A 12280-nucleotide genomic window follows, 5' to 3' on the forward strand; every position below is an offset into this window, starting at 1 on the left:
TAGGTGTATCCAGATTGTCAAAATAGTATTGACTCAATATCTTCAGAACAGAATCGGGTATTAGGTTTTATTGAAAAAATTCAAAAGAGTTTAGGTGCATCCAGGTTGTCAAAATAGTATTGACTCAATATCTTCAGAAGAGAATGGGGCATTAGGTTTTAATTTTCAGGGAAAGTTGAGCGTGTGTAAAACCAATTAAAAGATATCCAGATATCTGGTGTATCCAGAGTGCATACATATCACCAATATTTCAAGAAAGGTGGAGAGCATTAAGTTAAACCTTTCAGGGCTGTTACTATTACTACCGCTGCTACTGATGTTGAAAACATTCAAAAGGGTTTAGGTGCATCCAGGTTGTCAAAATAGTATTGACTAAAGATTTTCAGAAGAGAATAGGGTATTTATTCTTTCATTTTTCAGGGTTTTATTTTTCAGGAAAAGCCAAGCGTGTATAAAACAAAATTAAAAGGTACTATGATAATCCAGATTATTAAAAGGGCGTATTTGCAATATCGCAGGAACAGCTAAGGGCGTTACGCTGGAACTTTCAGGGTATATTATTAGGGATGTTGAATTAAGTCAAAGACTTAATTCAACATCCATCCAATTTTGTCGTAAGTGGGTGTTTGCGATATCTAAGGAAGAGGTTAAGGAATGAAGTTGAAGCTTTAAGGGCGTGTTGAGGGTGTGTTTTATTAAGTATGGATGTTAAAAGGGTGTGCCTGCAATGTATCTGGAATATATTAGGATATGAAGGTGGGTACGAACCTACATTTCTGCGTTGGAGTGTATGTTTAACCAAACATTTAGTAAAACAAGATAGTAAAATTCAAGTTTATTTTTTAACTTTCTAATGCTTTAGCCAAAAAAGTTATTCGTCTTTTCCAATTATTTGTGCGTTGTTTTGCAAGGTTTTTCATCATAAAGAGCTGAAGGTTTTTCATTCAACATTAAACCTATGTTGAAGTGCCAAACGTTTGGATCTCTTATCATTTTCCTACACTTTTGGCATAGGCTTTGAGCTACAATTTTGCAGTAATGAAGAGAAAATGCTCATTTATGCTTTACCTTGAATAACTACTGATTAAGAAACGATATCTTACACTAGTCCTAAACCAAAAATACTGATAGTGTGAACTTTCCATTATGATAAATGTACCTTAACGTTTACTTTTCAATATAAAATTTGACTGATTTTTCTATATTGCATAGGCTGTGATCAATAGTACTGTTACACCCTCTATGACCTTTACAAAAACATCGCAAAAGTTTGGCCAGTGGTCTGATGTACGAGCTAATACAGTTTATGGTCTTGGCTTCCCATCCGAAGCAGAATTGAATAAGGTAATTTCTTTTTATAGTAGGATATATTTTTACATTAGGTTGCTTGGAACAGTAATGTACATTTCTGGTATATAAACACGAGGATCACTGACATTTGTGGATCACTCCTATTTTGGATGGGGAAATGCTATGAGGTTTCCCTTGTCAATACACAAAAAAGTACATCTTCTTGCGGCACTATGTCGTGTAAACTTATAGCTTTCTAGTATCTTGTCATGTGAACTGATAGATCTTATGTTTGTAATTTAAATAACAAACTTGCCTATTTGTATTAATTGTTTCCAAGATTCTGTTTTTTTAGTTTCTCGGGTGCTATTGGGCCGAGTCACTCCTGACTTACAGCTCGTTACCACGGAATGTTTGGTTAAATAATTTTGGCATGATTTTGATATGCCTTCATCCTCGATGAGTTTTTCCATGGTAACCATTTTAATTTAGTGTTATTATACTAGATAACGGTTAGACTTGTTTGATTTAGCTGTCTTAAGAAATTAAGATTCATATTTGAGTTTCTTCATCATATGAAATAATTAGCGTCATCACAAGGCATGCAGGATAAAGTTGATGACTTATATTGTTTCTTGTCATATTTCAACGTGAGTAAGGACAATAAAGGGTTTGGGGTGGAATTGTCATTTTTGTGCGAAGAGAGAGAAGCTATGTGCTTGTTACCTTTTTTTGGGACAGGACTTTAGAAAATTCGTCCTCTTTAGCAAATTCATTCAGAATCTGTCTGACAAGGGAAGCTGGAGCAATTTGCATTAATTTATGATTATAATGACCGTCGTAATTTAGATCGTTATTGATTTCAAAATTTAGCCTTTCACATTGCTGACGTAAGCTAGTTTAAAAAGAGATAAAATATTCCAAACATCTTTCAAACTGAAACACATAATTCATTCTATTCAAGTCGTGCTTGCCTGTTAAAATCATATTATTTTATTGTAGAGCCCCCCCCCCCCAAAAAAAAGAGCGAATTTTCTGATGAAAATATAGTACGGACATGAAATAAAAACGAACAAAAGCTATTGCTTAAGTAAAACAGGCTCTTCATACCTGTGTTTGAAGAATTATGCTGAACAGCATTTTGCTGAAAACACAAGACTGGAGTGAAAAATTGGGATGTTTCATTAGAAGCAGAAAAGTCTTTACTTATCCTGCAGAAGTTAAAACGTTAATTTCTAAGGATCTCAACAGTCATCCGCTGGCCATTATAACCATTATTTTAGCATACGGTTTAACTTTTTTTGAAAACTCAAGAAAAATGAATTATTTTAACGTCGAAGTGGTGAAGAGGAATATGAAATGTCAGGTTGATTTATAACGCAACTGATAAAACATAATATCAACCGCTAACACTATAAAATTTTAGTCCCCAGACACTTATTTTAGTATGGATTGAAATAAAAACTTTTAACGTATTTTTCAACTTAATCTATAGCCCTAGACTTTGCCTGGACACGTTCAGCAGAGATTTCTTTGCAACGTAATCATCAAAGATCTATTTTGAAACTAAGTCCCCAGACACTTATTTTAGTATGGATTGAAATGAAGAACTTTTAACCATTATACAAACTTAAGAAACATAGTTTCTTTTTCTTGGGGTATGGGGAATCGCTAGTCATGACGCGTATTTTTGAACTTAATCTACAGCCCTAGAATTTGCCCGGACAAGTTCAGCAGAGATTTTTTTACAACGTAGTCATCAAAGATTCATTTTGAAACTAAGAAGAACCCACTTAAATTAGTTTGTACCAAATTGGGCAGGAATAATTGGTTGGAAGTCGGACCCAGTTAAATGAAATCAAATCATAATAAAAAAAGAAACATAAATGCTTCATTTTCTATTGTAAAAAAATCGTGAAGCCGTAATTTTTCGTATTTTTATAAATGTAGGGAATTATCTTGAATATGTTTATTTCAAAGAGTTTTATAGATGTATGTTACATAACTCAGAAGCAATAATTTTTATCTCTTCAAGTTTCAATTTCGTTCTTTACTTCCATTTAAAAAACTTGTTGTTTTTTTCTATGACTTTATAACGTCATTTTTTTATTCCTTGAAGTGTTATTGCCTTCTGTTTCTTTTTTAAAGTTGTCAAATTTATCAAAAGCACAAAATTGGGTATTCTTTTGCCTACAGGTGGAATTTGGTGTAAAATTAGATTTAGGAGAGAATGAGAGAGTTAAGAATTTTATTGTAATAAATGCGTAATATTTTAGCAAATAGATGAGTAAAATACTATTTTGGCTGCAAGCAGCCCAAGTCACTCGGCTTAAAGTTAATGCTAAGAAATTGTGCTTGGTTGGCTGGCAGTATTTTTTTGTACTTATCTCTACCAACAATTGGCTTAGTGCCAAATAGTGCCAATTTGGACAAAGAAGAAAAGACAGACACAACTGTCATGCTATAATGAAGTCCAATGGTCCTCCGTTTCCACAATGAGGGAGTGTAAGCGCTCAGTACAAGGTGTTTGACCGTGACAAATCGATTGGCTGTCTCGGAATTTATATTCTCTGTCCTTTTGGTCCAATTTTCAGAGAAGTTGATGTTTTGCGGGAGAAAACGACATTTTTTTGTGGGGTAATTTATTTTGTTGCTTAAAGGAGCACTGCACGTAAGGACCCAAGATCTTAGATTAACTAAAAAATTCTCTCATGGAAAAGGTTTAAGATACTATTTGTCTAAGTAAATTTTTTGTTTCAGTTTATAGAGAAGTTTCATGAAGTTAAAGAGGCCACGAAGAATATTGGTGCTGGGAACAAAAATACTTCGAATGGAAGTGCACCTACCGGCCAGGTACTTCAACCGACTAAGTAAGTTTTTATTTTATAAACAAAAGAATATAGGAAATCTATTTAAGTATAAATTGCTTTCGGGCTTAAATTATGAATGTGTAATTTTCACTGCCGTATAACGCTGGATTTATGGTGCGATCGAATCAAAATGCATCGAATATTCGGGGTCTTTCAAATAAGGTTTATAAACAACCAATTACAAGTAGAAACAACGGGGAAATTTTTTCTTAAGACAGTGGAATTCCAAACTCTAAATGAATATTTCCTCAAAATTTCCCTATTGTTTCTACCTGTAATTGGTTGTTTATGATGGAAAGGAAGTGTGGTCTTCGTTACTATTTACATCTAGCAGTTGACCTATGATATCTTTTATTTTATTAGTTTAGGCAAAAAAATTTGCTAATATTATCAAACAACAAAAATTCTTAGAATCCTGCAGAAACGAAAACCTTAAGAAGGCTTTTGAGGCTAGCTGCCAAAAAGGCAAGATTAGTGTTGAAAGCGTGTATTTAATTACCTTATTTCATCTGAATGATTTGTATCAACTCACCTCACTTTATTTATCAGTCATGGTTGAACTTTATTGAAGTCATGATGCTATGGCTGTTTTAAAAGTAAAAAATTTTTGTTTTGTTTTAAAGTTCGTATTTTAATGTAATTTCCTCGTTTATATTTTCGTTTATATTGTGCTAAGGACCGCCCTTGGACATAGGGCAGAAATATTCATTTAGAGTTTGGAATTCCACTGTCTAGAAAAAAATTCCCAATTGTTTCCGCTTGTAATTGGTTGTTTATTACGAAAAGGCAGTGTGGTCTTCTTCACTATTAGAATAAGGTTTGAATTCTACATTAGCTCATAGGAAAGGAGCTGTAGGATCAGCCCTTGTCCGCCTTCATAAAAGGACAAAGATATATAAATACCAGAATTGTAAACGGTTTTTAGAATAAAACTCGCTCGATTTGCTAGAATAATGCAGAGCTGACTTAAGTCATATGCAGATGCACATAAATAGAATTTAAAGGCAAGCAAAACACTAAAGCTAGAGAAGCGGCAACATCTACCTATAGAAAAACCCAATTTAGGGTTGAGACTTGAAACAAGGAAGGAAAACATGTTAATGAGTAATAAAATGACCAATATAAGGGTACAAAAGAATTTTTGTAAAGAAGTTTTAAAAATATTTTATAGCGAAAGGTTACCATTAATAAGAGGGAGAAGTGGTAGATGAAAGTCTGAGTTAAGCCAAAATTTAATAGTCAGGAGAGGACATATTGTTTCAGGTGAAGTAACGTTGAGTTTGGTTAAACCTTTGTCAGAAGTGGGAGAAGATCATCCAAGCATAATTTTACTGTCTCTTTTTGATTTTTTTGTACTTTTGATTTTAACTTTTTGATTTTTAGTAACTTTTCCTTTTACTTTTTAGTGTTTTTTTTTCATAGCCATTTGTTTGTATTTGTTTGTTTTTTGCAACGTTTTATGCTAAACTCACACTTTTACTGAAGCTTTTAATCAGTTTTGGTAACCATTTTCTTTTATATTTTTTAGTTTGAGGTACTGATCTTTGATTATTCCGGGATCCCATATACGATAAGCAGGCTCAAGACAGTGCCTTACTTAAGAATGAATCGTTTTTAGATATGCATATAATCTTAAATCTTGACTTGAGGAGATTCCAGTCAGAAGATATATTTTTAATGAGCTGTGAAGTGTGTGGTATGTGTTGGCCTCTGGAGACCATCGTCGAGCAATGCACTAACGATTGCTCAATTTTGTGGAACTAAGATCTTTTATGATTCAGACAGAACGGGGGACAAACATTGAACGTGACCTAAAATCGCTTTTGACGGGCTTAAAGTAAGCTGAACCTCTTCGAGGTGCTCAATTTTTTCTAATGAGATTATTTTACGCTCATGAATAATGAGGAATCACTGTAGTCCACCATGGCGGACTACACTTTCCCATCTGGAACGTACTTACACTCAACTTTCCCGGAGCGAAACCAATGCTCGGTCTTGAATTAAAACACTTTGATGTAGGTCTGGCTGGACTCACAGAGACCCTCCTCGTCGGAAAGGAGTCTGAGGATATTGGTGAAGGATATTACCTGACTTGGTCTGTTGACCCGAAAACAAAGACAAATAGTATAGGCTTCGTGCTGAACGCCAGAACAAGAGATGTCTTCTCTCTTACAAACAAACTCAAATATAATAATAAGTGGACAGTTTTTGTATGCTATGCTCCCATTCACCCGAGTTCTCCAGAGGTGAATACAAGTTCTTCACAGAGCGCTCAGAGACTCTGTCTGGATTCTCACCCCACAACATTGTCACTCTGTTGGGAGACCTTTGCTATATCAGAAGGTCTGCTAGAAGACCTACGTGACGATCAATGACAGGGAGGGCATGTGAAGAAATGTTCTCGATCCTTTAATTCCGAATCTGCTGAACGACAACGGAGAGAGACTCCTCCAGCTCTGCTTCACGTATAATCCTGTCATAACAAATTCACTGTTTCAGAGACGAAAAATGGATAAACACACTTGATATAGCAACGATGGCCAGCCAAAGAAGATGATCAATTATATTTTAATTTCCGTACGTTAGCGCCCTTCGGTAACTAATTTGAGGACTTATATGTCTATTAATCTGGGAAATACAGTCCATAGGATACTAGTGGTCACGCTAATACTTCGCCTGATAAGACAACAGCAAGATGGACGGCCTCCCAAGTCTGGTATGAGTTGCTTGGCAAAACTAAGATGCGGCAGAAGCATGCTCTTGATATCTCACACCGGTTTAGCTATCTCCAATATCTGGATGACTCCTAAGTCACTTGGAATTCCTTCAAAGAAAATATACTCAACTCCACTGGTATTATTGTTGGCAGAGCTAGACACAAAGAAAAACCCTGGATATCCTAGGAGACCTTTTTCGTAATCGAGATGCGTCGGAAGGCCCACCTAGAAAAGAACATGAAAGAGTGCAGACATGTCAGTGGCATGCGCAACAGTCTACTGCACAGAGAAAGAAAGACCTTTGTTGACAGGAAGTTGTAGATCTTGGAGATTCTGCTAGGGAGGGAAACTCTACAAACACTACTCACTACACAAACACCTCCGCGAGCTGACAAGAGGGAAACCTTCCACCATGAGCCCTGTTCAATCTGCTGATGGTAGCATTCTGGATGATGATGCAGGCCGATTCTCTGCCTGGATTAGCCAGTTTTCAAGGCTTCTGGACGCTGAACCAGTTGCACATACAGACCCAGACCGGATTCAAACAACCCTTACCATGCCTTATGTGGCTTCCGACTTCGTATCGTAACCGTTTACAGCCTCTGTGATCGGAAATGCTGTAAAACGTCTAAATAATAATCGAGTACCTGACGTCTTTGGTATTTCCTCAAAACTACTCAAGTATAGAGGTGCAGCGATGGTCCAGTGGCTCAAGCTGATCTTCTCAGTTATATGGACGATGGTATGCGTACCGACAGACTAGCATACTGGCATTACAATACCGCTCTAGGGACAAAACGGCAATCGACTAATCTGCTACAGCTATCGCGGGATTACGCTTCTCTTTGTTTCTAGCAAACTTTTTGCCATGACAGTACTGGGTAGAGGCTGTGTCTTTCCTTGTAGAAACAGGAGAGCTCAGCGAGTCGGGCTCATACCCGGCATGTCGACTACGGAGCAAATTTTGACAATGCGCCAGGGGATTTAGAAGACGCCAGAGTTTCACAAAAAAACGTACATCATGAAATTAGAATTCAATTCTGTTTTCGATTATAGATCGCCGTTCGCTCGGGCTGATACTGAGAGCTATAGACCTACCCCAGAAATATTGTCAATTTTTTGAAAAGGTATATGATGATACGGAGAGCTGCGTGCAAGTCAATAGAAGACGCAGCTCCGCATTCTAGTTGAAGACAGGTGTCTGGCAATGTTGCACCGCCATTTCTAAGCTTTTCAACTCCAGAATTGACTATATCATGACTTGCATGACAAATCAGAATCGAAGGTCTTCGCTTACTGACTTTGTTAGTAACCATAACCTCCTGCCACGTGCTTCTTAAACTCCTTTCTCGTGCAGCTCGTCCAGCGCACTGTTCGCTGGTACGGTCACCTTCATCCGTATGCTGCATGACGCCCCAGCACGGGCTGTATTTGACGTCGACTCCATCCTGTACAGGTTTAAACGATCCAGAGGACGCCCCCAACTAGGTGGAAATATAAAGACAACGAATTTCCCGCCTAAGCTCACATCCCGATATAAGAAGCCGTAAGCCTGGCAAGCGATTGGTCAGCCAGGAGGCGCTTGAACTCGTCGTTCTCTGAAACAAGCCCTAGGCAAGAGGCGTAAGTCAAGAGGGCTAGGTATCTCAACTAGAGTAGGGGAGGAAAAAACCATTCATAATTACATTTTAGTCAAAGCAAAACACAACAATACAGAACATTGGATATATTTGCAGGTTTCAATCACACATTGAAATGTGTTTAATCGTCCTTTTTACCCATTTTACCTGTTGCCCCAGTCTCAGCAATAAATAATTGTTGTATCATCGTTTCTGCTTTTCATTTTATATTGTATTTCAATTTTATAAATTATGCCTTACCTAATTCCCTGTATTCTGTGAAAACAACTTGTCGAACTGACATTGGCAAATATGCATATTTAGAAATCTAACGATTCAATTTTTTTTTTAGTATTACTAGTGCCAACGCTTCACCGATTCAGTCCAGATCAATGGGAACAAGCCCTGCCCCTTCAAGTCAAGAAGAAGAAGCTCACCCGCCTATTACAGAATCTCATTTATCAGAGGATGTACATTGTCAACAGATCAAAGGACAGTATGGAACCCATCAAAGGTCTCAGAGTTTATCTGGATCTTATCAAGTATGTGCATTCCTGGTCATTAAACTAAAAAAAAATAAAATGTCACGTATGTTTTCGGTAATTTCCACGGGAAAAACATAGTTCGGACCTATTGATACTAGAATATTAGGGGGACGATTGGAGGGGGGCTTGTCAGCTCTCCTTTCGAAAACTTTACATTTTCACTTTATTTTTCTTACAATATCCAAGTAAAGTTGTAACTTCTTGTAAACGTTTACAAATTTTATTCTATTGGGTCGCGTTGAAATCTTAGTGAAGATTATATAATTTAACGCCTATAATTACACTATTTTTTTTAATACTTTTCGTCAATAACTTTTTTTTACTTTTTTTGTAACTTTATTTTTTATTTTTTTAACTACTCAAACTAACTAGACCATCCCCATGGCCGTCCCAGTTATACTATTTTGATAACATGGGTGCATGTAGGGTCTTCCAATTTACCTTTGTCCCCTCTTTCAAGGTCAAGATTTGGGGCCCACATTGTTTTCCTAACGCTCCTTGAAAGTTTCAACACAATCCTCTAAGCCATTCCCGAGTCTTCACAATGAACATAACTCGTATGCAGTGTCTTCAATCGAATTTGCCTATTATTTATTTATTTCTTAAGCACTATTCATTTTGTGTTTTATGTCCCGAAGAAAAAGGCCGGCGTGCCAAATTTGGCGAACTTTCCAATTCCCCTTAACTGACCCAAAGCTTGCTCATTATGATATCATATACTATTTTAAAGATTGTCATCAATTTTGAAAAAAAAAACAGATTCAATTGCATTCTTGCATCTTAAAAAGGTCACTTTTGAGACAGTTTTGTTCAACCGTAAAATAATAAAAAGATACTTAACTGATATACAACCTCTTCAGCCTCTACGAACTGACATACGACCTCTTCGAATTTTGTTTTCACACTGTAAGTTAGTTATCTTTTGTACCGTGAGTAATATGTGATATATTTAAAATACAAAAAAAAAAAAAAAATTCCTTCTAAGGATAATTCCGACATAAATTAAACTTCCCCAAATTAAGCTTAAATCCCGTTTCAAAAAGAAAAATTATTAATCAGTAAAAGAAAAACTGCATTTTAGTCTCAGCCAAACATCGACGCTAATCACGGGAGACGGTTTTTAATTTCGTGATGGTACTTGGAAATAAGAAAATCGCTAGATACAAAGTTCACAGGAAGTTTAAGTTATCATATGAATGTTTAATCATCAAAAATATTAAAAACAAATTATTGGATAGGCACTTATCATAATGAAGTGAGTTTGTAAACATAATTACAAGGTAGCGGCCCCCTCCACAGGACTTGGGCCAATCGTGAAATAGCTCTTAGCGCGCAGAATCAAGACTGGAAATATACAGCGATGAAAAGTGTTTTTCGGGGCATTGCAATTCAGTCATTATTGTTTTATTATTATTCAGAACCCAGGCATTATGATTATAGACATTATGTGCCTACCCTTCTGCGAGCAATTATGATTTTATTGTTCTGACTCAAGTGAAGCCTTGCTCATATACATACGTTGTTGTCCACCTGAAATGTAAGTCTCAATAAAACTATTACTTTTCTATTTGTGTTTGTTCTTATTATATGCCTGTATCTCATCGCAGAGTAGATAACTAGAACAATTGAACTAGAATTGAAATATTAAAATATTTTTTACTCACATTAAAATATTTTTTACTCACTTTAAAATATTTTCACTGGGTTTGTTGGTTATATAATTCTTATAATAGGTTATCGGATTTGTTAATTTGTCAAAACTATTAAAATATGACGTGTGAATTCACATCTATTTCACCACCTTACGTGTCCCTTAGCGTACTCACTCCGTCTGTTGTAAATTATGGTCCTTCACTCTTTTCGTCTTGGCAAAAAATTTTAAAACACTTACAATATAGTTTCTTCACAGAACAGTTCAAACATGGTTATGTTCATCTTGGAGGTAACGCTTTCTCTAATTGTCAAACGGGAAATGATACTCCCAGGTACAGGTGTGTGGAATTTTGATATCAGAGTTCATTCTCACCTTCTGTTTTTAGATAGTTCATAAGTTGCTTTATCGTTAAGGGGTTGAACACTGGGACCGCATTGATAATAGATGGGTTGATTTTCTTCTCAGCATGTCGTTCTTGGGATATTTTGAAGTACATAGAGAATGTAATTCTCGTATAAAATTGTTCATTCGTGCACTTTGAGATTAATTTCTCTTATAAAATTGTTCGTGCATGGCTTTCATCTATTAGCTTTTGCAGTGATTCCTTGGTTAATCACAGGGGAATTGATGTTTGAATTTTGAATGGGTCGACGTCAAACCTTAGGGACTCCTTCAACATATTATCTTTTACTCATGGGAGGAGTATATTGTCACTGAGGGGTTAGTCACTGGGGTTAATTTTGGTTTCTGTAATTCAGTGGTTGGTTTCCAGGTCCATTTTTCAGAAATTATCTTGTAACATTTATGGGATAACAGAGATTGGAACTTTACGCATTTGATAGAGGTTATAGGATGGATTCCGAGAAATGGTCGAAAGGGATTCGACGCGTGAATCTGCGACATATAAATAATTTTTGGGTTCATCAAATATCATAACTATACAGTTGTATGGTACATGGGTCCATAAGGATTATCAAGGGTGGTATTTTTGTATTTATATCTTGTACTGGTCGATGGGGTTCTTAGGATTTATGTGTTTATATAGTTCGATAATGCACTGGATACTGATATTCAAATATAGTGTTACTTGATACGTAATATGGTTTGTGGTCGAGGAAACAACGATCAAAAGGTAACTGTAATTTTCGTAAACGAAGCTAGGACGAAAATTGCCTGGAGTCTATGGTGAGTACTCTTCGTTGGTTAAGGTATGATGAAAATAGATTCTACTAGGTTGTATCTGCACTGGACTGCGTATTGTAATTAATGATTTCCGATTGGTCATTCCAATTCCTGTAATAAATATAACAAGGCAGAATCACACGTTCTTTAAAACGAGTCGTCATAATACATAATAAGCAATACGATTGGTTGCATTTAATGGTTAACGTTACGCTACAAGGCAATATTAAGCAAATGCCAATATTAATGAACACGTATTGATTTAAAAAAATGACATTGTTACTATAAGTAAGGTCTCTTATTATTTTCCTTAGTATACGTTATTACACACACTTTATCTTAATCTTCTTCAACACTTATTTAATTCTACCTTAGATTTAAAATAACCATTTAAACATAAGTT

General features: G+C 35.9%; 1 protein-coding gene across 2 annotated transcripts in view; it reads left to right on the top strand.

Moving 5' to 3' along the window:
* Positions 1 to 12280, top strand: part of homer (protein) — a 58152-nt gene that overhangs the window by 13574 nt on the left and 32298 nt on the right. For both annotated transcript variants that reach the window (XM_089094447.1, XM_089094448.1), the window contains exons 3-5: positions 1213 to 1344; positions 4051 to 4160; positions 8849 to 9038. In XM_089094447.1, the coding sequence (XP_088950573.1) occupies positions 1213 to 1344; positions 4051 to 4160; positions 8849 to 9038 (432 nt within the window). The remainder of the gene's footprint in view (positions 1 to 1212; positions 1345 to 4050; positions 4161 to 8848; positions 9039 to 12280) is intronic.

The sequence above is a fragment of the Artemia sp. Qi Xiang Cuo genome, chromosome 9, assembly GCF_049724085.1.
Source record: "Artemia sp. Qi Xiang Cuo chromosome 9, ASM4972408v1, whole genome shotgun sequence".
Classification (NCBI taxonomy): Eukaryota; Metazoa; Arthropoda; class Branchiopoda; order Anostraca; family Artemiidae; genus Artemia; species Artemia sp. Qi Xiang Cuo.